The 26,104-nt window shown below is 41.7% G+C and overlaps 1 protein-coding gene across 1 annotated transcript; it reads left to right on the forward strand.

Moving 5' to 3' along the window:
• The first annotated feature begins 1,341 nt into the window (after positions 1 to 1,341).
• Positions 1,342 to 18,470, forward strand: TARS1 (threonyl-tRNA synthetase 1). The gene is made up of 19 exons (XM_032206257.1): positions 1,342 to 1,398; positions 1,759 to 1,839; positions 2,868 to 3,058; positions 3,864 to 3,987; positions 5,087 to 5,208; positions 5,432 to 5,549; positions 6,403 to 6,467; positions 6,549 to 6,627; positions 7,216 to 7,362; positions 7,824 to 7,922; positions 8,632 to 8,798; positions 9,219 to 9,381; positions 9,464 to 9,601; positions 10,344 to 10,421; positions 13,773 to 13,873; positions 13,956 to 14,060; positions 14,872 to 14,944; positions 16,568 to 16,682; positions 17,993 to 18,470. The coding sequence occupies exons 1-19, from the start codon at positions 1,378 to 1,380 to the stop codon at positions 18,139 to 18,141; spliced, it is 2,136 nt and encodes a 711-aa protein (XP_032062148.1). The 5' UTR covers positions 1,342 to 1,377; the 3' UTR covers positions 18,142 to 18,470.
• Positions 18,471 to 26,104: the final 7,634 nt, after the last annotated feature.

The following is a 26,104-nucleotide window of genomic DNA, read 5'->3' on the forward strand; positions in this document are numbered from 1 at the left end:
ACTAAACCTTTCCTTTTGAATATTTTAAAAAACATAAAGACATTTGCATTAGTTGTTAAGCTCCTACATTTGTGATCATGTAATGTGGTCATGTTCGCACAACTGTCCCTCACTCATGCATAACCACTATGAGAAAACCATACAAAACTGCTTATCTTTTCTGAACTTTTTTCTCACAGCACCTAAGGCCATAGCATCTGAGATGCTCTTACATTCACCTAAGAACACTTTAATTGAATGAAATACTTGAAAACCCCAAACCATTGTTGCAGATGAAGAGGAAGGTGCTACCACAAGCATCTTTGTACACGAGGAGGCAGTATTGTAAAGCAGCCAGCGGATGGCAGAGGTCCAAGCCCATCTGTATGCCTGACCTCTGGTCTCAACTCTTCAAAGGCCCCTTCCAAATCAGGAGTCTATACCTGGATTTCTTTAAAATGTGGAGTTTTGTAATAAATGCCTTTCCTAAACCAGGTCACTTAGCTACTAGATATACGACTGCTCTGGAAGCCCATGGATACCATGAAGACGTAAATGGAAATACTATTTATTTTTACATAAAAACAACACCAGGGAAAGAAGGAGAGGAAGGTTACAATAGCAAAAAGTTGTGCCTGAATATTATGCCCGTTTTTCAGAGAACTCAGTGCCCTTCAGCCCCCATGATGCTAAGCCTCTCCTCAGGACAGTGCTAAGCGAAGCAAACTCCTGCAGTCCACATCGGACCCTCCATTTACCCCCTTCCTGCCCAGGTTATGATTGAATTTCTTCAGAATCTCTTCCATTTTTATTTTATTTTTATTTTTTTTAGTGGGAAATTGGACATTGCTCCATCAGATTTTGTGGGTCTCCTCTACAAAGAGAACTCCGAATAATTAGTTAATCCCCCCTTCAACGACTCTCCCTGGCTTTGGGGATCTGACTGAGGGGTCCCCCCTCAATCAGATGGGGAGCCCTGGAAATGCACCGGGTGCTTCTCCCCCCGGTCCTGCCGCCCTGCTGGAGGGGCAGGCTGCCGGCAAGAGGGCAGCAGGGACGCGGGGACAGAGCCCTGAGGGCTGGTGACAGGAGCTCCGCCATTTTGAGCTGCGGGCACCCCCAGCCAGCCGCCACCCCACGGCCCCCTCCCGCCGCCCTCACACCCCAGCATCCCCGTCCCTCTTCTTCCCGGCTCGGCTCCGTTCAGCCGTGCTCAGCCCTGCCCGGTGCTGCCCACCGGACCCATTGGCTCGGCCCTGTGGAGCCGCCTCCGGTTGCATCAGCTTCGGCTGCCGGGAAGCGCCTGCGCGGGGTCCTTCCCTTCCCTTCCCTGCTCCTCCCTCCCTCTCTCTCTCTCTCTCTCTCTCTCTCGGTGCCGGTTTGGCTCGGCGGGCAGCCATGGCAGGGGCTGATGGCCAGGTGGGCCCCGCAGCGTGCTGGGGGCAAGGGGGGCACCGGGGTCCGCTTGTCCAGGCTTCCCCCGGCTCCCCCTCACCGCTCCCGGGGGCTGCGCTGAGGCGGGGAGTCCCCGCGGCAGGCTGGGGAGGGGCGGCTGCTGCGGAGGGAGGACGGGTGCTGGTGGGGAACCGGGGCTGTCCCCAAAAAGTTTTTCCATCAAGTGGCCCCGGGGGTGTCTCCCCAGCTCCGGGGAGAGGCGGTGGGGTTGGCACGGTGCTTAATAAAAGGGGTCGGTGGGGTGGGTGCACCCCATGGTGCGTGGGGTTGGGGCGGCTCGCAGCGGCTGCTGGCATGTGAGGAAATGGTGTTTGCCCTCCCTAGGTAAATGCTGGGGGTGAAAACAAGGCAGACTGCGGGAAGAAGAAAGCGAAGGAAGGGGCCGGCGATGAAGGGCGCGCGGAGGTGAGCAGCCCTGGGGTCGTGTGGGGCAGTCCCGTGGTTTTGTGTGCTGCTGGCCGTGCTGCAGTGAATCCCCATCACTTACTTTATCCATCCTTTCAGTGAGGCATTTCCCCACTATTTCTTACTAAAGCAAAGTTTGCCTTGAAGTTGCTTTGTTGCCTTTGACAGCAAGTTCTATCAGCGTAATAGGGGAGCAGCTGAGATTTCCGCAGTTGCTGCTTCCTGCTGCCTTTCACTGTGCCCCTCGGTTGCACCAGGAGGTGGGCAGCAGATCTCAGCAGCAATTAAAGCCTACAAAAGATGTTCTTTCTTCAGTGTTTTGGTTTGGTATGAGTAAATGCATCTCTCTGACTGTGCACAGAGAGGGCCAGCTGCTAGCCAGTACTAAGCTGAGCTGGCCTTGTAGCTGTATGACCTGGGCTGTGCACAAGCTGCCAGCCTGACATCTTTATGTGACACGTAGACCAGTGGCACTTCCTCTCCAGGTGGTTCAGACTAGGGGTGTTCCCTAAGTTTTCTCACCTAATAATAAAAATCTACTTTTTTACTCTTCCACAATCTTTTCAGATTTATTTTTGTCCTTGTGTAGTTCATTAAACCAGTGTTTAATAAATCAATTTAAACACTGGTTTAATAAACTATGTAGTAGCTTGTTAACATATCTATAGTTAATTAAACAGGTGTACCATGGTGCATTTCAAAGTACTAATTACTAAGCTGAAGTCATATATAGTTATTAGATACTGATAATGATTGCTTGTTAGATACAGCATACATATAACTATAAATACAGTCACATAGCTCCCTTGTGAAAAGTCACAGAATCATCTAGGTTGGAAGAGACCTCCAGGATCATCGAGTCCAATCTCTGACCTAGCACTAACAAGTCTTCCACTAAACCATATCACTAAGCTCTGCATCTAAATGCAGAGCTTACATGCATTCTGTATATTTTCTTGACATAACGTGATAGTAGAGTATTCTAATAACCTATTGCATCTTTCTTTCTCTTTATTCTTGATATGTAGCTAAATCCCTGGCCTGCATTTATCAATGAGCGTTTAGAGATGTACAATAAACTTAAAGCTGAACATGATGCACTCCTGGCAGAAAGAGCTGCTAATGACAGTAAACCCATTAAAGTTACATTACCTGATGGCAAGCAGGTTGATGCTGAGTCCTGGAAGACAACTCCTTACCAAATTGCTTGTGGAATTAGGTATGATTCTATTCTGTGATACACTTACTAATTTTTAGACGGATCTACATCTGCAAGTCATGCCTATGATCATTAATGTTGGCATATGCAAAATTAGTTTACAGGGGCCTGGGGAAGGAAGATGATTTGGGTGATGTTTCACTTGATTTTTAGGGTGCAGTAACATTATGAGAGTCTTTTGCTTAACTGCAGTTTTACTTGCATGGGAGATAGCTGTCAAAAAGAACATTGCGCAGCTCTGGAGGACTCAAATGTGCCTTGGGGGGGATTTGAACAATGCTTACTGAACACCCTAACAGTCAAAATTATCAAAGCTGGGTCATTCCTAGAAGTGAAATACCTTTTCTTTTGATTATTTTTTCATGCTTAGGTGTCATGTTATTGAAACTTTCTTTGCTTTTGTGATTTGGGCTCAAGGAATACTTTTTTTTTTTGCCTGCTTGAGATAAAACTATAAAGTCACTACGTTAGAAATGGTATCTAATAATTTTTAAAGGCGAAGCTCTGTTTTTATTGCAGTAGGATTTTGAAGTCAGGTTAGTACTTTGCCTCTAATTCAAATATGTTGATGAATGCATGAACGTCTAGTATACAATGCAGATTTCCTCCTACGTCTCTCAAGAGATGCGAGTAGGATTTTCATAAATGTTTAGGACTGGCTAAACTGCTCTTCCATTTGGAATTTATTTACGGCATTGTACCCACTCTGAGCACTCATGAAAATCTTATTCAACATGGAAGGCAAACCTGGCATATTTCTACCTGCTGATTTGAAATAATTACATACCATGTATTTATTCTCTAGCCAGGGCTTAGCTGACAACACTGTTATTGCTAAAGTGAACAAGGTGGTTTGGGATCTAGACCGTCCTCTGGAGGAGGACTGTACCCTGGAGCTGCTCAAGTTTGAAGATGAAGAGGCACAAGCAGTGAGTATCATCTAATTAAAATTTGTTTGCCTTTAGATTTTCATTAAACCCAACCTCCAGTAGTTACTAGCATCTTTACTGTGCTCAAAAGAGGTGGAGGAGAAGGAGAGAAAAGGTTTGCTGTGTATGTACGTATGCATTTTCTTCATTAAGAAGAAAATGTGATACTGCAAATATTGTACATTCTGCTTTGTATTAGTTGACAATTCTGCTCGCAGTTGCTATAGTTTATGCCAAGTCTGTTATGTTTTCAACCTTCGTGTTAACATAAAGTAGGTCCTTTGAGCTGACCTCTTTAGCTGGACTGCAAAAGCAATGCTGAGTACAGAAGTACTGTCTATAGACATAAAAGAGATGAGTAAGCTGCTCTTAATCTTTTTACATACAGAAGTACGTACTTTATTTTGGCTCTTCATTCAGCTAAATGTAGATATCCATTATCTAGCCAAATTTTTCAGCTCTGTCTTTAGAAAAAGTTATTTGGTACTAGAAGCTTCAAACTCGTAACAGATATCTTGCATTCAAACTTAGGGTTTTCATCCTGACTAAATGATGGCTTTTGTGATACCTATGTTTTCTGATCCGTGCAGATAAAAGCAGACTGAAGTCTTAGAGATTTTGTTTTACTTTCTTAGAACATAAGGTGCACTACAAGATGTAGCACAGCTTTTAACTTTATGAGCTGTTCTATATCCATGCAGGACTTGCCATGCATAAAGTCTTTGCAGAACCTTAGCCTTGTGTTGAAAGTACACCTTGTCAGCTTTATGCTGTATATCAGCAGAGCTGATCAATTGAAGTTAACAGAAAAGAAGAAAAGTTGTTGGATTAGTTTCCTGACTTCTGGGCAAAACTGAATGATTTCAACAATGGCTGAAACTAAGAATTACTTGCTACAAGGCAGAAAACAATTTTCCAGTGTTACTTTTTGGAAGTGTTGATGTTTAGGATGGGAGTGTTTTGGGGCTTTTCTAATGACTGTTCTAATATGGGATCTGCATCAAGTACCCTTAAAAGCAGGTGTTCAAAAAAGTTTTAAATTAAACTGCTCAGAAATGCATTGTGCGTATTCATACTTGACCCCTTTTTTCACTTCCAGGTGTACTGGCACTCAAGTGCTCACATAATGGGTGAAGCTATGGAGCGAATCTACGGTGGATGTTTGTGCTATGGTCCACCAATAGAAAATGGATTTTATTACGACATGTTCCTTGAGGAAGGGTAGGTTTTATATTTTTTTTCCTTTTTCAGAAGTAGGGAGATGGCAGTCACAGTCACACACCTCTCTGTTATTTGCTTGTTCCCAGAACAAAGTCATCTGCACTGCTGAAGATGGGTTTGTTCATTGCAGTGTGTCCCAGCCATAAGCCAATACGTTGCAACCAGAACAGAAATTGCAAGTGAAAGTGAGAATGATTCGTTCTTTTGCGTGTGTTTATTTTAGGGGTGTATCAAGTAATGATTTCTCTGCTTTGGAAACATTATGCAAAAAGATCATGAAGGAAAAGCAAGCCTTTGAAAGACTGGAAGTTAAGAAGGAAACACTACTTGAAATGTTCAAGGTAGGCTGTTTATAATGTTACAATCATCACGCAGTTAGCCAAGTGTTCTATTAGTGGTAGAAGGTCTGTCAAATTAATTTCTAGAGATGTGTTTCTACAGACTCATGTGATATTTAACTTTAAAAAAATGAGCAAAGGCATCAGTTAAGTTTTCAGGAATGCGCATTATTTTTTTCTGCAACTGTAAGAATTGTAGGTCTTCCGCTGGGTGACCTTAGTGATACCTTTGAATCCACATTCCTAATTTATTTCACATGGATGTAAATTTGCAGTTATATACAGATCATGTGCTGTTATGTGCCTGTTTTTATATTGGTTGTAGTAAAATGCCATGGTGATGCTACAACTGCATTTGTGATGCTCTCAGTAAGCTTCATACATTTTTTTTTAGCATAAAGACTTCTGGGAAGCTCCAAGCAACAATAAAAGCTGATCTTTCTCTTGTGTACCTAGCTGTAAATAATTCTCTGGCATTCAGAGATACTCAGTTTTCACTACTGAAACATCAGGAGACTCATAGTGTTATTCAGGTTGGAAAAGGCCTCAGCAGGTCTTCAGTCCAATCTCATGCGCAAGGCAGTGTCGACCAGGTTTCATGGGGCTTTGTCCATTTGGGTTCCAAATAGACTTGGAGGTTTAAAACTTTTAAGTATGGAGACTGAACAAGCTGCTCACTGGGCAGCTTGCTACTCTTTTTGAGCTATGTAGCAATGTAGTAGTATACTGTACAGCTGTCTTGCATAACCCTCTTTCGATGTAGTGTAGCATCAGGTTTGCAAATAGTGTAAACTGCTTGTCAGCTCTACTGCTTAACAAGGAGTTAACAAATATGTGTTGTGTTTTTTCTTCTCAGTATAACAAATTTAAGTGTCGCATCCTGAATGAGAAGGTCAATACTCCAACTACAACAGTATACAGGTGATTATACACACATAATAATATTACTGGATAAAACTTGGCAGGAGGAAGTATACTAAACGAATATTTTCCTGTTCTTAGGTGTGGCCCCTTGATAGATTTATGCAGAGGGCCTCATGTCAGACATACTGGCAAGATAAAGACCATAAAAATTCATAAGGTAAGGGCTGAAACTACCTTAGAAAAATGTGTTTATTTGAAAGCATGTTGCTGTTTTTGGGCAATATGACAGCACATTATCCAAGAATGTAATGCAATGTGGATAGCCTGGCCACAAACTCAATTTAACCAATTGGTGAAGGGTTGTGTGCTACAAGAATGATGTTCAGGTGGTGCGAAGGCCAGCTAGGTGGCCAGGGCTTGCACTTCCAGCACAGATCAGAAAATGAGTCTGGCTTAATTCTTGGTTAAACTGTATCAGCTAGAGTTTTTAGTTTTTGCTCAGCTGATGGTTATAGCCAAGTTTAGTTGGAGTAGATGGCTACAGAAAGAGGCAGTGGGCTATAAAAAAAAAAAAAAAGACTAAATAGAGCTCAAAAAAAATCTTAATATATATTCTATTTGTCTCTTAGTGCATTTTTCTCATCAGTGCTATGTATTTATGATTAAAACTCTCCTTGTGCCATAGTTACCCTACGTTATGTATAGCGATTTGTTAATGATTGCATGTCTTTTCACAGCAGGTGGTAGTAGTAAAATATCAGGCTACTCCTTTTATTCAACATTTAATTTACTTTTCTGCATGCAGAACTCCTCTACCTATTGGGAAGGCAAGGCTGATATGGAATCACTCCAGCGCATCTATGGAATTTCATTCCCAGATGCAAAAATGCTGAAGGAGTGGGAGAAGTTCCAGGAAGAGGCTAAAAGCAGAGATCACAGAAAAATTGGGCGGGTGAGACAGTCTGTCTGGCAATGTATTTCACAAACACACTGTATACATGACCTCATAACTAGAAGCATCTCAAAGACCACACTTGGCTGCCACAGCCAAGATGTGACATGTCAGTATTTTCAGTCAAGTTTCAAAGCCAGGTGCTTTTCCCTCGAAGAGCATCAAAAGCCCTAAAGTAAGCAACTCATCTTTAGAGCTTTCTTTCTTTAAACATAATATCTTTTGTCCACAGATTAACCAGTACATTACCTGAATGCTTTGGCATGCAAAACACACCACTTCAGTCTGTAGGCAATGCTCATTCCTACCTGGGTTGCTACAGCTTGTTCCCAATATGGGGATTTTTTATTTGTGTTTTTTAACTTTGGTGCTGCCCAGTCAGTAGCAATTAATTTGTGAATATTCAGGGAAAAAATGGCTATACAATTACTTTTTTTTTTCAAATATTATTTTTCTTGCAGGACCAAGAATTGTTTTTCTTTCATGAACTCAGCCCTGGTAGTTGTTTTTTCCTGCCAAAAGGAGCTTACATTTATAACACATTAATTGAGTTCATCCGGGTAAGTAATGTCTTTTGGAAATCTTATAGAAGAAATTGCTTTAGAAAAATGTGTAACAGTATACAACAGACTAACAGTATAAATTGAGTTGAATTGAATGGCTGTTCAATCCTAGTTCTGTAACCCATGGTACTAAAGAAACCTGTTTTTTTAGAGATGGTTTTTTAATAATCTCTGCCGAATTATGTTTTTATTAGAACTTTATTAACATGCAGTTAAAGCAGTGATAATGATGATCTGGAGTATGGATTCTTTGACAACTAAAAGTACAGCTAAACTCAGTACAGATGTTCCACAAATCCATGTTGGTTTGATTTGATGAATGTATTTAACTTGACCTTGTAGAGTTATTTGTTATAAAAATGAAAAAAAAAATCCTGATCTACGTGTTGCAATATATAAAAATCTGTGTATTGTTATTTTATGTTTGGGCTGAGATGTACTACCAAGTGTCATTGATTAATGAGAGACTGCTGCTTCGCTTGCTGGGAGGGAACTTGTTCTTCTTGCTCAGAGTTGTTTGGGGGAAGGGTGTTGCTGGTGGAAGGGAGGTATCCTGCAATCTTCAGCTTGTTTTTATTTATTTATTTTATTGAGTCACGGACTTCAATAAGGCAGCACTTCCATGTTTTTGTGGCTCCAGATCAAAGGCTGAGTACCATTACTTTTGTTTGCATATTAATTATTTTATGTACTGGCTCTGTTTTAGAGTGAGTATCGAAAACGTGGATTCCAGGAGGTTGTCACTCCAAATATTTTCAACAGCAAACTATGGATGACTTCAGGGCACTGGCAGCATTACAGTGACAACATGTTTTCCTTTGAAGTAGAGAAAGAAATCTTTGCTCTGAAGCCTATGAACTGTCCAGGACACTGGTAAATACACATAATCTTTGATAAATTGTGTGTTGTAGTTATGAGTCTTGGTGCCTATAAGCTCTCTCTATTGAGACCCTGAGAAATGTCGTTTTTCTGTTATTACAATGGTTGTGTTTTAGAACTGAAGCTCACTTTGGTGCTAAGAACTCTGGATAGCTAAACCAGCTACCAGGGCACGGTCAGTTTTGTTGCAATTTAGTCATTCAGGTTTTAATGCTCGGCTCAGGAGGTGTTGCCTTCTCTGTGTGAAGTGGGGGAAGCGTATCAGCTATAAAAGAATACCTGTTTTTTGTGTTTGTGTGTTTTTTTTTTCCCCACTGAGAAAAACGGTGGTAAATGACTGTATTCAGGTTACATCATTGACATCATGGGCATTTAGTAATGCCTATTATTCAAGTTATAAACTTTCTCCTTCAGCCTTATGTTTGATCATCGTCCAAGATCATGGCGTGAGCTGCCATTACGGTTGGCAGATTTTGGCGTTCTGCATCGCAACGAACTGTCAGGAGCTCTCACAGGACTCACTCGAGTACGTCGGTTCCAGCAGGATGATGCTCACATATTCTGTGCTATGGAACAGGTATGGGTTGCTGTTAAATGAAATCGGGTATTAGCATAGCTGAATTTTCCATGGTTGAGACTTAATTTCCGTTCTTATAAAGATTGAAGAGGAGATAAAGAGCTGTCTGCAGTTCTTGCGTTCCGTGTATGATGTCTTCGGATTTTCCTTTAAACTGAATCTCTCCACTCGTCCTGAAAAGTACCTGGGAGATATCAAAGTGTGGAATGAAGCTGAAAAGGTAAATAATTTTTATTAATTTTCTATATGAAAGCAAGGTTGCAGTTGGAAGTCCTGTAAGAACACACTGCCTTCTGGGAGGTAACAGTTGCAGCCTGTTACCTGAGAAATGTAACTTAATAACACTTCAATTCCATCTGGGTACTAGCAGTAGCTTTCGTATGCACACCATACATGTCATTATTTTCCATACAAAAGTGATCTCTGTGTCACAGACAAATTATGTCTCCTTTTTTTTTAATTGATTGAAAAATTGAAGTGGGGGGAGGGAGGATGAAGAGAACCAAGTCTGACAGCCCCTGTATATATAATAAGACTGAACAGTCTTCCAAAAAACAGGCTGTTTTCACGATTAAAGTGTTAGCCCTTGCAGATTCAGTGGTTGGCAGAAGACAGGGCAAGAAGAGACACTAGATGTATGTGGGATGGATTCTCAAGATTTACAAACTTTGAATCTATCATAAAAAGTTCTTGAATCTTAGCTAGCGCTGCTTGTTTGGCCTCTTCCAAAATATATACATCAGCTTTGTTTAAATTTGGAGTAAATTATTTAAATTTATTTATTTTAGCTTGGACGCTTCCAAAATTCACCTTTTTCAGAAAAGTAATGAGGTGGATTGGAATATGTTGCAATAGTTATGGGGAAATAACTGTAAGTCTGGTAGTGTTAGATGCCTGTAGCGGCAGGCTGACCTGATGCTGTAACATGGAAGCAAATGAGTGTATATGTCCTTTATTTCTAGCAACTGGAAAACAGCCTGAATGACTTCGGTGAGAAGTGGGAGTTGAACCCTGGCGATGGAGCTTTCTATGGACCTAAGGTTAGTATGTTGCACTGGACTTCTGGCTGGGTTAGGCTTTTAATTCTTTTTGGATGAGGTAGACAAAAGCTTATACAATTCCTTGCTTTCCATTCATGCCACTGCAATCTTAGTGGTGGGGGTAGCATGTAAATACTGTTCATCTCAGTACGGCAGAGGAGCAGGAAAAAATGGAAGTCTTTGTCTTCATAAAATCATGCTAACTACAGATATACCCAGAAAGATGAGTGTTAGGTGTCTATTTGTACAGAATGTTTGCCAAGCAACATATATAAATACCTGACCAAGAAAAAGGAATTCTGCTTTCAGTTAATTATACAAATACAGATGGACACAGTGCTGCTAACACATAAAGAATGTTTTTTATATCTTATTATGAGAAAGGAGAAAAAAATACTATGGTGATGCTCTTGGGTTTTATTCATGATCTTCTTGGTAAAGACAGCTTTTATTTTCTACTCATTCTGTACGTTCCCTTCCAATGTAACGCTGTAGCTAATTTTTTCAGTGTCAGTATGTCTTTTTAAAGCATTGATGCTATTTAGTTTTGGCTGGAGGATACAGAACAAAACTGATTCTTGAAGTGAGAAATTGGTACAAGCTGAGATAGTTGGCTTGTAAAAGTACAAGACTTGGAGTATCATAGAATCATAGGATGGCTCAGGTTGGAAGGGGCCTTAAATCTAGTTCCAACCCCCCTGCCATGGGCAGTGATGCCACCCACCAGACCAGGTTGTCCAAAGCCCCATCCAGCCTGGCCTTGAACACCTCCAGGGATGGAGCATTCACAGCTTCTCTGGGCAGCCTGTGCCAGGGCCTCACCACCCTCAGAGTGAAGAATTTCCTCCTCCCATCTTATGTACACCTACCCTCTTTTAGTTTAAAGCCATTCCCCCTTGTCCTATCATTATCTATCTGAGTAAAGAATCCCTCTTCATCCTTCTTATAAGATCCCGTTAAGTACTGAAACGTCTCACTGAGGTCTCCCTGGAGCCTTCTCTTCTCCAGGCTGAGCACCCCCAGCTCTCTCAGCCAGACTTCACAGGAGAGGTGCCCCAGTCCTCTGAGCATCTTTGTGGCCCTCCTCTGAACCCGCTCTAACAGCCCCACATCCTTCTTGTGCTCGGGGCCCCAGGCCAGGACGCAGCACTCCAGGTGGGGCCTCACCAGGGCAGAGCAGAGGGGCACAATCCCCTCCCTCCACCTGCTGCCCACCCCTCTGTTGCTGCAGCCCAGGACGCAGTTGGCCTGCTGGGCTGCAGGCACACACTGCTGGCTCGTGTCGAGCTTTTTGTCCACCAGAACCCTCAGATCCTTCTCTGCAGGGCTGCTCTCACTGGGTTCTTCTCCCAGTCTGTGCTCCTATCACTGATTGTCCTGACCCAAGTGCAGCACCTTGCACTTGGACTTGTTGAGTAGGAAGGGAAGTTTTGTTGTTGTTGTGTTTGTTTTGTTTTATATAGTTATCTAATATTTTATGGTGGTGTTTGGCTGGAATTTCCCGTTTTCCCGGCTACATAAATTCCGACTTCCTTGACAGAGGGAAAGTATTCTGTGATTTTTATTTTTTTTCTACATAGCTTTAATACTTGTTTAATTAATCAAACCCTGTTTACACTTACAAGCCATTTGCAGTTTAAGCAGAACTGAGTAGCTTAGTGGGAGATATGAACAGGAGGTGGCAGTGTTGTTGGATCAGCATTACCAAAGCAATTGCTGCATTACAAGCAATCCTTTTGGTGATCAGTGAATCCTAATGCAATAATCTTGTAGAAAGCAAACAAAAAGGAAATCCTAACCCTGTCTTCATATTATCTTTTTTTTTTTTTTTTTTTTTTTTTTTTGTAAATAATCTTAACATTGTTTATTAAACATTTCTGGAAAAAAAAATAAATCTTACATTTGTTGGCATGGTTTTGTAGCTGTAGCTGCACTGAGTTTTGCTGGTGGGTTTTGTTATTAATAAAGACCCTTGCACTGGTTTTGCATCTTTTTAAGAGCTTCCTCTTCAGGAAATTCTTTGATTTGCTTCCTTTTTGCACAGATTAAGTAGAACTTTCCAGAAATTTTGATATCTTTGAGCATAAGGACACAGAGCCTTACAAAGAGCTTGTCAGTGTTTCCCTAATAGACATAAATTTTGTCTAGCTTTTTAATCAGTCTAGTAAACCAGTTCTGATTTTTTTTCTCTGTATGCTAACTGAATCAATTTCACTTTATAGATTGTAGGTGGAATGCGTTTTAACAGCTTATTGTAACTTGAAATGCAAACAAGATTTAGTAACTTCCTCAGGTCATTTGAAAGGAGGCAAATATCCACAAGAACACTTTGTTAGCCTTACACTTGCTCCTAATACACTAGCTAAAGTAAAGTGAGCAAACATAGCTTTTTGCGATGATTTTAATGGAAACTGGTTAAAGTTGCGTTGTTAGGTAAAGCTCTACATCCAGGGAACCTTTAAACCAACTTCGAATATTTCTTTTCCTACTCTAAGTTGATGATCTGGAATTAAAGATGGTTGTTAGTGACTTATTTTGATAAAAACTGTCTGATGAGTAGCTGAACTATGATAAACTGCTGCTGAATGCAAAATTTTTGATCAGTTATTATTTAGCTAAATGACTTTTGAAAGACACTTATCACTTCTGTGAGTAAAACAGTGATCTGTTCATTTTGTATATAAGTTAAAATAAGGTAAACAGCCCCAACATATAGCCAGACTGGTAAAACAATGAAGAAGAGGGCAATTCACTAAATAAGTAAGGTCCAAATACTATAAATTAACAGTTTTCTAGCTGTCTATTTGTCTAACTTCTATCATTAGTGTATCCAGGATTAAAGTATAAGGTGCAATAGATACAAAAGTCTTTACTGTAGATATTCACATGCAGACCAAGTGTCACTATGATCCTTGTTGGTAAGTGGACTATTTAACAACAGGATGTGCATCCTGTGTCCAGGATTTTTGGAGCTTATTGCTGAGTTCTGAGCCAACACCCACAACTGCCCACCCTCCCTTGACATGCTGCTGAATGTACTCAGTGAAAAGACTCATGGAAGTCCCATGAAAAACAAAGCAAACTCACAGAAAATACTGAGGTATTCGATATAGTCCACTGTGAAGTAATGTTTCTCTGCTTGCTTACCTTGTTTTTAGTTCTAATGTTTGCATCAGAACCTGCAAATCATTTTAAAACGTAGGCTGAAGTGAAAGTATGTTGTCAAAAAACATACATAGTTCCTCTGTAGTATATTAGTGAAAGCTTCTGTCCTAAAACAGTGAGTTTGCTCTCAGAGTGACAATCTTGTATCATAAACTCTTATAAAGTTTCAATTTTTTGTTTCCTAAGATTGACATTCAGATTAAAGATGCCATCGGCCGCTACCACCAATGTGCTACAATCCAGCTAGACTTCCAGCTGCCGGTCAGATTTAACCTCACCTTTGTCAGGTAAGCGCAGAGGCTGGTGATCATAACTGCTATATAATTTAACCTTTCCGTCACTTATATGTGTAACTAACTTTATTCACAGCCATGATGGTAATGACAAGACAAGACCGGTTATCATTCACCGGGCTATCCTGGGATCTGTGGAGAGAATGATCGCCATTCTAACTGAAAACTATGGAGGCAAATGGTAATGTTGGAAAGCAGATTTTGAGCAAACACTTTCAAATTGAGGATAAATTAGCATACAAGAGTTAAGAGGGTTCGTTTTATTTCCCTGCTACAGAGGCATGCTATAAGTATACCACAAGGCAGTTCCTTCTGAATCCCTTTCTTCAGGTATTAAATAATTCTACATAAGGTAGCCTCTATGTGATACCACTCTTGCATGTGCAGCATACAGCTCATCTGTCTGAGGTGTGTATCTCTCACCTTGCTCTTCCAGCTGCACCGCACAGCAGAGAGTCATGGTAATCTCCTTAATGTGCTGAGGTATAGAATCACAGAATCATAGAATGGCCTGGGTTGAAAAGGACTTCAGAGGTCATCTAGTTTCAACCCTCCTGCTCTGGGCAGGGTTGCCAACCACTAGAGGAGGCTGCCCAGAGCCATATCCAATCTGGCCTTGAATGCGTCCAGGGATGGGGCATCCACAACCTCCCTGGGCAACCTGTTCCAGTGCCTCACCATCCTCCTGAGTGGAAAACTTTCTCCTAATTTCTAACCTAAATCTCCCCTGTTGAGTTGCTGTCTGTTGTAAAACACAGCTTGAATCCTCAGGTCAAAAAGTACTTTTTGCCCACGTTGCAGTTCTTTTAGATGCTCAAGTTTTCTGGAAGGTAAGCTGTAACTTGAGCATAGGGCTGTCATCACATCTCAACCCAATCTAAGCTGCTGGCTTAATGAATCTCTCATGCAGATTTTAGTCCCATCTGTTAGCAGCAATTTCTGTACTGAAAAATACTAAAAGCTGTATAACTTCTTTTATTTCTTTATTGAAGGCCACTCTGGCTGTCCCCACAGCAGGTAATGGTGGTACCAGTAGGACCAACGTGTGATGAATATGCTCAAAAGGTGAAGTATATGATTTTGGGGTGCTTTTTTTTTCTTCCCAGTTTCAGAAATGCTGTATTTAGTTGAGATACTCAGTCATTAATTACTAGTAGAATCATAGAATCATAGAATCATAGAATATCCTGAGTTGGAAGGGACCCTTAAGGATCATCAAGTCCAACTCTTGACACCGCACAGGTCTACCCAAAAGTTCAGACCATGTGCCTAAGTTCACAGTCCAATCTCTTCTTAAATTCAGACAGGCTCGGTGCAGTGACCACTCCCCTGGGGAGCCTGTTCCAGTGTGCAACCACCCTCTCTGTGAAGAACCCCCTCCTGACGTCCAGCCTAAATTTCCCCTGCCTCAGCTTAACCCCGTTCCCGTGGGTCCTGTCACTAGTGTTAATGGAGAAAAGGTCTCCTGCCTCTTGACACCCCCTTACGAGGAAGTTGTAGACTGTGATGAGGTCCCCCCTCAGCCTCCTCTTCTCCAGGCTGAACAGGCCCAGTGACCTCAGCCGTTCCTCGTACGTCTTCCCCTCAAGGCCTTTCACCATCTTCGTAGCCCTCCTCTGGACACTTTCCAACAGTTTCATGTCCTTTTTATACTGTGGTGCCCAGAACTGCACACAGTACTCGAGGTGAGGCCGCACCAGCGCAGAGTAGAGTGGGACAATCACCTCCCTTGACCTACTAGCGATGCCGTGCTTGATGCACCCCAGGACACGGTTGGCCCTCCTGGCTGCCAGGGCATACTGCTGGCTCATATTCAACTTGCTGTCTACCACGACCCCCAGATCCCTCTCTTCTAGGCTGCTCTCCAGCGTCTCATCGCCCAGTCTGTACATGCAGCCAGGGTTTCCCCGTCCCAGGTGCAGGACCCGGCACTTGCTCTTATTGAACTTCATGCGGTTGGTGATCGCCAAGCTCTCCAACCTGTCCAGATCCCTCTGCAAGGCCTTTACGCCCTCATTTGAGTCCACAAATAGTAGTATTTTTCTGAGATAAATACTATAAGTCTTTGCATATTACATTATATCACTTGTGTATATTACAATGATAGTAAACTGCTGAAGTTTTAGAAGGATTTTAAAGAGCCAGTAAAATAGATTTTGGGTACCCAAACATCAAATACTTATCTTTGTGAGGTTTTTATTATTGGAAAGCTCAGATTTTCAGCTAGAGGAAAAAACTATCTTCAAGTTGCAGCCATATCCATCCTGCAGAGCATTAAGAAAGATAGAAAGGTCTTATCTTTAGCATTCAGCAAACCTTTTTCTGTATTTCTTTCAAGCTCATGATACATAAGTAAGTCTGCAAAATTAATAAACTTAAAAAAAAATATATCTTCTAATTGAAAACCCCACCACAGTGCTACCATTTACAGTATCAAACCAGAGTAAGTGTTCAGCCCAAAACATTAGGTATTGACACCACTACTCACTGATTTAACGTGTGTGTACTTGTATGATAGCAGGCCTCTTTTTGTTCTTTGAACTAGGCTCATTGCCAAGGCTCAAGCCAATGACAATGTCTTTGGTTTAGTGGAGGTCAGATAAGCTTGACAGGCTTAACTCTACAGGTCACAAATAGTTCATCATCACAGTTTATCCCATTGTGACAGTTTAAATACTTTTTCCCTAGGTCAGACAGCAATTCCATGATGCTGGATTAATGGCAGATATCGATGTAGATCCTGGGTGCACACTGAACAAGAAGATCCGAAATGCTCAGCTTGCACAGTATAACTTCATTCTGGGTAATGTATAGTGAATTTGTTACCTTATCCTGGCTGACTTTTTCAGACAGGTGCTCTGAGCAGGTGGTAGTGTTTTAGCTCACTTTGCTCCTTCAGACTCTACATTCCAGATAGCCTCCCCTGTATAATGGTGGGCAGCCCTTGCATGTACAGGTGTTTGTGAAAGGAGGTCCCTGTTGTGTGGCCCAAGGCATTGCTGCTGCTTTATAAAAAGTTCTTTGCTGTTTTCTGGTCAGCAGTGTGGATGCATTAAATCTAATGGCACTTGTCACTCAGATTGTTAATTGTGGTTGTGAATTATTCCTTCCCCTTCTTGGTCCCCCCACGTAATTTATGCTCTCATTTCAAGTAGTACCCTAAGTTCACTTCATTCAGCTGTGGTGCATTTGGTGCTCTGAGCATGTGGTGCTCTGAGGAGACTTGGAAGAAAAGGTGATGTAGGGACAATGAGAAACTGCCCCTGAAGCACATGATTTGAAGCAGCACCAAAGTCATGTACTTGAGCTGTAGCACTGACCTTACATCTGTGGGCAAACCACAAAAGTTGAAGGAGTCTATTGGAGAGAAACTCTACTCTCACAGTAATTTACAGAATCATGAATAAAGTTCTTTTGTTATTTAAAACTTTAAGCATATGATACAGATAAGATGCAACCACGTTTTACCTTGAAGACCACAAATGGTCAGCCTACCAAGAAAAAAATCACACCTAACTTATATTCAGAGGCTATTTCAAAAAGTTGTCAAATACCTGCAGATGAGCAATCTGCCACTAAGTATAGAAATGCAATTTCTCATAGCTACCTCCAAGTATATTACATAAATTTTTTATTAGTAATGAGACATACAGATACTGTCTTGGTATCTATCAATGTTTAATTTAAATATATAGCTTTGGGCTTTGCTGTCTTGTTTCTGTAAAGCAAACAAATAGCTCTTGATTATTTACAGTCAAGCTGTATTTCTAACTTTTGCCCATGGAATTCTCCTACATTTATTTTTCATTTCAACTTTCTGGGTCTTTTTACTATCAAACTTGGCTTATGCAGTTTATTCATTTCTTTACTCACATTTTGCTAAATTGCTATTTAAGATATACTAAAACCTATTGAGTGATATGAGATTAAATAAAGCTATTAACTGTCACAGATCTAAGTTAGGGGGGCTGGGAGAAGGGCAAATGAGGATTTGGTGTTGTGTTGTATGTTTATTAGAATACTTGTTTAACATGCCTGTGCTTTAAGGGAATTGGTAGGCAGTATAGATTGTTGAAAGTTAAGTTCATTCCTTTACATCTTGGTTGTTTCTAGTTGTTGGTGAGAAGGAGAAGGCCAGCGGAACAGTTAACATCCGTACCAGAGATAACAAGGTTCATGGTGAGCGTACAATTGCTGAAACGGTGGAGCGACTGCTGGAACTGAAACGTTCTCGATCCAAACAAGCTGAAGAGGAATTTTAACACCACCTGCTCTACCTGGCATAAAATGATTCTGGTGTTCTTAACTTGGTTAACTGCAGGTTGTTTGTACTGTAATGGATTGGCAGAGATCTTTAGTTAGACATGTCTCTTTCTGTAAAAATCAGTTTCTCACCAACCTTGAAGTAAGATTTCCTGGCCTCTGATCAATGACAGATGAAGCAAGATGACTTCGTGTGACTGCAAGAGAAAATGGAAATGTTAATTGGGGATACTTATAGCACTCTTAACTTTTAAAATAAAATACATTTTCATAAAAAATGTTTTTCATGAAAGTTGAACAATAAACCTCAGACTTAAGAAACCGCATAGAAGCCCTGTGCTACAGCAGCTTCGGAAGTATCTCCTTTAGCAAGATGAGTGATACCTCACAGTCTAGTCTGCTGCTCTTACACCAGTTAAACACATTGACACTGAACAGTTCCTAGTCACAGGAGCTGGGAAATGAACAGAAGTCTCCCAGTTCAGCATGTTTTGGTGCATCTGGGAGGTCGCAGCTCTCACTCCGTGACAGTCCAGCAGTGGGGCTTGTCTGCTACATAGCATTGAGCTGCTTACCAAGGCCAAGCTCTACCCTTCTCCAAAGGCTGCACCTGAAACGTGCTCGTTCTCAGAGTAAGCTCCTTCTAGCTGTGGGAAAGGGTATGAGTGGAAGAGGTAGGGCCAAAGCAGCTAAGGAAGCCGGGATCCTTAGGGGTTGGTTGGTTGGTTGGTTGTTTTTTTAGACATGCCTTTTTTTTTAACATGGAACAGTTCCCTCCTGTGGAACACTCTGTACCAAGCCTTAAACCTAGGACATCACAAAGCAGCCCCTCCTGTTTCTCTCTCACTTTTTTTTTTTTTCCTCTTCCTCCTCTTCTGGCTGGTGCCAAAATGCCAAATGCCTGTAAATTAAAAAAAAAAAAAAAAAAAAAATCTGGGTGTAGGGCTTTTTTTTTTTTTTTTATTAACAGACCTGAACAGCTTCCACCAGTGGTTGATGAGTGTTCTGAAAAGAAAAATCTAGATGGCAGCAAATACATCCAAAGTTACTGTTTTATTGTTACACCCTTAGCACACAAATCTGAAACCAGGTTTGAACTATCTTACCATTTGAAAACCTCCAGCTCTCATCATTTCCTTTATTATCTGGGCAGAAGCATTTCATCCAGCTTTTTCTCTTACCTTTTTCAGGTGTATACATTATATTAGCCTTTGAACCCCTTGTGAATACAGTCTCCCCAAACCACAAGCTCAGCTAATTTCAGCAAAATCTATTTCCAGCCCCTTCAGACTAGTAACGTTCTGTCTAACTGCTATGAGTAAAAGGGAAAGATTGACTTTCCACTGCTTTACTGCTTTCAAAATTATTTCAGTGATGGTGGAGTGAGTTTAAAATACCTAGGTCTGATTGTCTGTATTTCGCATCTGCTTTACTCTGCTGTGAAGCGACTGTCACTTGTGCAAAAGAAAAGGGCATCATCAGATGTCAGCTGTCCCTGTGGCAGGAGACCTTCATCAAATGTAGACGTGGGAGCAAAACCAGAGCAGAGACCAGTCCCCAGGGAAAATGAGCTACTAGCTCCATTTCTCTAGGAACCAAGCTTTGAGCTGCCGTTCTAATACTCCGGTGTATTTGCCGAGTTTCACGGAGAGCTCTGCCTTTTGTTTTGTAGGGGTCCCTGTGCATGCTCGCATAAAGACGTGCGCTGAGAAAACAGCGCTGCAAAAGTGCTGGCCACTGCTGTGTGCATCAGTACTACTGCGTGTAACTCAGTAGATGGCAGTGTTGGACAGCTTACCTTTGACAGAACCCTCATTTGTGTAGATCATGCTGATAGTTTCCATAGCTCGTCTGTCAAAAAACTCTATGTAACAAATACATAGGTATATAAAAATACATTACTAGGAACAAAACATAACAGGACACTCCAATAAAGCATGGACACACCCCAAGCATGATGTGGACCGAGCTGAGGTGTCCAAACCCAAACTGTGATCAGTGCAGGGCTCCACTCGCACAGACTTGGTAGGACTAAACTCCTGAAGTACCATGCTCATCATCCCCTACGGCAGGAGGATGCTGTGCAGGCTTGGGGTAATAGCCCAATGGTTGGACCACTCACTTGTCAAGCAAGAGAGAAGCCTTTGCACAGTTCTTCCCAGGGATGGGAAGGCTGAAAGACACCCCTCCCATTCTTCAGAGCATGCTCTGGCTTACTGCCAGTAGGCAAGAGAAATCCAAAACATTTGCAGCTTCATTTTAAGCCTGCACGTCTCCTGTGAGGTTTTCATGGAAATATGAATTACCTCACATTTAGCACAGACTCCATCATGCCATGGGCATTTTCCTCTGGAGCAGCTGATAAGGTACAGCTGAAACTCTGCTTTACTTCACAGCAATTTGGTTCTCGTATCTTAAAGCAGATTCCAATGCAAATTGCTGAAGAAGTGACAGAGAATGACAGTGAAGGATGCTACCTAACCTGATAAATCATTCCAGTATATAAAAATAAATTCTGGCAGGAACTTCTGTACTTGGATAGATCACTGTGACAGCTTTCAGTGAGCCTCCTCAGTTGTGCAAACTCACCTAAAAGAGTTTTCCCCAGCCCAGAGTCATCTGCAGACTGCCATGAGCCAAGATGAGTCCACTACGACTGTTCCCATCACATTTTGGGATCAAATTCCTACTGCAGCTGCTAATAGTACTGCCTCAGACCACTGGGACAACCTGATGCAGTTTCAGTATTCAGATTCAGTAATGTAATTTCAACTCCTCTAAAAGCAGTGAAGAATCACCTTTAGGGAGAACCCAGCTCCAAAACAAATTTTAATCCCTGTAGGCACCTTTACACAGTCAGCCCTGCCCTGACCACACATTTTTCTACTGTATCTAACCCAGTCCACTCCTGTTGCCCCCCTAAAAAGGCAAACAAAACAAGCCTTCTGGTAAAAACAAACAAACAAAAACAATTAAGGGGCTTCTTGTAAAATCATTTAAGCCTTCAGTTTATGCCCTACATAATTTCATGATTGCTTCAGCTTTCTCCACAGTTTCTTAATCACACAGTAAATTTTGGCCTTCAAATCAGATAATGGTAAACTGATGCTATGAAAATTAAGTATAGCCTCTAGCAATACTTATAAAAACAAGACAGTGCATACTGCTTAGTTCTTAAAGAGTATTTCTGAAACTACTCAGCCTATCTACACACTAGTGTTTTCCATCTGCCTGGACAGAAATATTCCTTTACAATTCTCTGGTTGCACTTGATGCCTTCTTAGTCACTGTGATAGAATATTCTCAGATAGAATGTGCTACATCTGGATTTTGTATCAAATTTACTTTTTTTTTTTTTCAGTCTTCAAATAGGAATAGGAGAGTGCATAGAGCAATGCATGGATTAACATCTTTGGAGAAATTACTACAAGGAAACTTGTGCTCAGATAAATAAGAGCAGCCAAGGGCATTTTCTTTTGTTCTTGGATGTTAAAGGTAAATCATCTGGGCTATGTAATTAGTTTCAGTAAACAACATACCTGTATCCCATTCCAAATGATATTCTTCAACTGGATCACAGAGCTCTTCTGAAACCAGGAAAAATTTCTAAGATGCAGAGGAGGCAACTTTGAAAACTAAAACTAAAACTTTTGAAAACTAAAAAAAAAAAAAAAAAAAGGCAATTGAGCAAACAAGAGGGGTGGCAGACAGGGGCAGAGGTTTAGCAAGGAAGCTTGGAACAAAGACATTCAGTGCTGTCCTTGCCTACATCCAGCTGAAAAGTACAATTAAGCTTCTTGGAGTTTCAAGCGTCCTCTCCTGTGATAGGATTATCTCACTATAAGAAAATACGTTCATTCCATGCCAGTTTGGGGCTGACATTTAAAGTACTTTTTGCTATCCATCACAGGAAGCTGCAGGCCTACAAAACAGGCATTCGCTGATTTATTACACTCCTGAAACATCATTCTTCATTTTGGGAATACTCACAACTCACTCCTGTGCACAGAGTGCGTACGGCAACAGAACAAGTTAACTTAATATTCTGCAAGAGCTTAAATGCAAAATGACATTAATCTAATCATGCTTAATATGTGATTTCTCAATTGCACACTTCAGGGACAAACTGTAACCTGTCTATAGTACATCAGCAATAGAAGGAAAATCTATCTGTATTTTTGTTTAATGGGATAAAGGCCCTGAAGGATGTGATACCCCTGTGTATCTGCAGGGATGTCAGGCTGCACACTGGAACAGCTGTAAATCAGTTGAGGAATGGGTTTCTTCAATATGAATATGACTATGGAAATAAAGCTTTTCTTGGTGCAGCCACTGAAATGTCAAAACAGTATTAATAACAAAGCATACATTTCCAAGAAGCCATTACCTGCTGAGAGCTAATAATCATGCAATCAACTCCATTCATAAATACTCCACTAGGCTATGGGAAATCAAATCACACATGTTCTAAGTTCTGGCCTCCACATCAAGATAGATGGTGTCAGCAGAGGGATTAGGTGGAATAAAATACCTTTACATCAAACTGACAGGACAAAGGGATCAAACAGAGACATTCTTTTAGAGTAGGATTTCTTTCCTTAGGATTTTTAAGACACTCTAAGTCTTTGAGCAGATCACCCCTGGGCAGACTGCATGCACAAATACAGCCAGTTAGAGCTTTACTACCAAGTTTTCCCTTTCTTGCACTGAAAGGTAGATATTCCCAAACACATCAGCATCGGGAGGCTGAACTGCTATTATCTCTTACTGGAAGAGGTTTTTGAAATTGTTCACCGGATGGAAATAAAAATAATTTCAGAATGTATAATTTTTAGTTTCCAATGACAAGTATGTTTTATTTTTCAGTATAAGACGTTTTCCACATATTAAGACTTTCAAGATGTCTCTAGAAACGATCATAAAACAACGAATTTCCATTTTGCTTTATGATACATAAACTTGCATCACTCTGGATCTGCAGATAGGGAACTTGTAATTAAGGAGGAACAAGGAGCACATTTTGAAAAGGATTTCCAAGCTGCTTTTTTTGGGGCTCAGATCCCTCAGACAGAGTTTGATAACTCTTTCAGATTTCACGTATGGACTGTCAGAGCAACCCAGCATTTAACTTGGCTGATCTGGAAGAGACAACTCAGTGATCTGGAAAACAGACAAGACAAGCTGTATAAAAGACTCAGCCCTTGCAACTGAATTCAAGAAAGATATGAGTGGCCAGAGTGGGACTCAGGTAGACACTAGAGCCCAGAGCCAGTACATAACTGATTCTGCAATCAGCTGCTGCCTGGCCCTGAAGTACCAGAACCACCAAGGCAATGACTTGTTTATCTAAAGCTCCCCACCTGTCATGCACTGAGTGCCTATCCCAGAAGTGGGATTCCCCAGTTTGGTTTCCCTCCTCTGCCTATGGGGGGATTCAAATCCCAACATCTAAAGAGCCTCTTGTCGGACTGGAGTCTCTCCTAGATAGGAAAGGACACAAGAAGGAAGACAGCAAAGAAATGCAGAAAACAGAGCCTGACTGTGCAGCCTATTGGGGATTTCAAACACATTTTAATTTTATGGGAAGGAGCTACTGTCTTCTCACCACCAGTAAACAAAGTTAGGACTTTTCTTTACTTTTATAACAAATCATGAATTCCCAGCAATTAAATTCTGAATTTTCAAGATGTTCCACACAGACTTGGTGGAGCATGAGGTGCAATGATGTGGTGTATGATTCCGTGTTCTCAACAGAAGGATACTTTGCAAAGCAGCAATTTGTCTACAGGATAATCTGTATCTTCCAGTTAACAACCTTGTCACAACAAGTATCACAGATTGTTGATAAGGTCATTTCAACACCCCCTCCTCATGCATGGAAGATATAGTACATGGAGATTATGGCAAACTGTCACTTTCTCTAGCAGTGTTTCTAAATGAATGGAAGAGAGTAGCAGCTATAGCTAGTTATCTCAGTCTGCACACCATTAAAGATACACTGAATAATTTATTTTTCCTTCCATGTCAATGAAGAAAGGCAAGTATTGCATTGCTTAGAAGCACAACCCACATGCACAACCCACTAAAACTTGAGCTAGATATCAGTATACATTTCATACAAAACACCAGTCTTAGCACAGGAAATGAAAAACCTGCTGAAGGTCGTAACACCAACGCTTGCCATTCTCATCCCACCCTGCTGTAACTGCAGGTGCCACTGCTGCTAAATTGTAACACTTCATTTTAACTCTGGTTTCCTGAGCAATAAGCAGGAGGGAAATGTGGTATTCGATTCATGGCTTGAGCTGGGACCATGAGGAACAAAAAGGAAAAGGCTACAGGAAAAGAGAGAGAACGTGGACAAATGGAAGAGAAAGCAGGATGCAGAAAAGGAGGCTGCAATTGTCCCTTCCAGCTTTCACCCAGACTTCCTGGCCAGTGAAGAACTGTGCCTCCTCCCAGACTGCCTCACCTACACCACCAAATAAAACACACCAGAAGTGCTGTCTCGCTCCTAGGCCAAAACTCACATTTCCCTCCCCCAGCCAAAAATGCCATGTCCCAGCTGCCCACAGACAGCAGCGCCTTCCAGCTGACACTGGGCCATGCCTGGCTGCTACCTGAGTGGCAGTCTGACTCCGGGCTGTGCCAAAGGACATGCCAACCTCCAGGTTATGGACCAGTGCCCCAGCCAACACGGTGAGCGTGTTTTAATTACAGCACATCCAACACTAATCATCCTTGCACAGACAAATAGTTCTGGGTTTGCTATATTAGGGTTGGCTCATAAGCACAGGCATCTGTGTAAAGGCTCAAGGCGGGGGTATTTGCTGTCCCAGGTCTTCTAGCACAACCACCATCTTCAACAACAAAGGAAATGACAATTCAAAGTTCAGCCACATGTGGCAATCCAAAACAGTGACAGTGAAATCTCTACCCTCCTGCCTGCCAAGGGGATCCTCTCTGTATCTCACCTCTCTCCCCGCTGTGGCTGGCAGCCTGCTTATTCTCAGATTCAAACCCCTGGGAGAATGCCTTCTGCTTATGAATGGTAAATTACATCGGCTTTTAACAAGGTAACATGAGCTTAAATGGATTAACTGTGTCACAACCAGAGACAAAATAAATGACAACAGCAATAGAGCAATCTAGAGAGAATATCTACAAATCTTAGTTCAGCGATCACTAACCTGTGCAAGCTGCGGTTGTATGCCAGTTGAAGGAACAAATGATCAGCTCAAAATTGTAACAGAAATCTGGACTAGATCTTTTAACTTCCCATCCTCAGCCCTGTCCTTTCATCACAGGGTCGTTCTTCTTAAAAACTGTCCTACTGATGTGACCGTAAATCATATAATATGATTAATATAATAGCATTAATGCAGTGCCGAGGGACCTCAAACAAGATCAAAACCTCATTGTTCAAATCTGCACACAGGCAGCCTCTGCTCTGAGGAGCCGTCAATTTAATTAGAGGGGGCACCAGGAGTGCAGAGCACCCGGTGTCACCCTGCAACCCACAGGCTGCAGGCTTGCAAACCAGTACTCTGCTCCCCACGCTGCACTGACTCTTCTGCTGGCTTTGCCATGCAGCAGCTTTCATTAGACTGAGTTTGTTAGAAGAAAGTGAGACTGAACATGTGTGTATACATGAACATGTGCGTGCAGCATCTGTCTGCACCACTGCACACAGGTATGGCCCAAGGGATTGCTGTTCCTTGCACCACTGATTTTTACCAGCTGCCAGCACTCACCAGTGGATTTTTACATCAGAGCAGTCAGTGAACCATGCTACCTACCACAGAAAGGGAAAACAGACGTGGTCAAAACTTTTTCTCTTGAGAAGGATGGAGTTTTTCTGCTGTTCAAGTTGCAGCTGTAAAATGCCCTGCTTGGCGTCACTGCAGCAAAGCTTTGTGCTTATGAGACACCGATTTCCTGTTTGCAGTAGGACCAGCTTCA

Source organism: Aythya fuligula, chromosome Z (genome assembly GCF_009819795.1).
Source record: "Aythya fuligula isolate bAytFul2 chromosome Z, bAytFul2.pri, whole genome shotgun sequence".
In the NCBI taxonomy this organism is placed as follows: domain Eukaryota; kingdom Metazoa; phylum Chordata; class Aves; order Anseriformes; family Anatidae; genus Aythya; species Aythya fuligula.

What these genes read in the sequence shown, in the direction of transcription:
- TARS1 (XM_032206257.1), top strand. Translation starts at nt 1,378, where the DNA reads ATGGCAGGGGCTGATGGCCAG. An exon ending in ATGAACTGTCCAGGACACTG is followed by an intron (nt 8,799 to 9,218) that starts GTAAATACACAT and finishes TTTCTCCTTCAG; the next exon opens with CCTTATGTTTGATCATCGTC. An exon ending in ACAGTATAACTTCATTCTGG is followed by an intron (nt 16,683 to 17,992) that starts GTAATGTATAGT and finishes GGTTGTTTCTAG; the next exon opens with TTGTTGGTGAGAAGGAGAAG.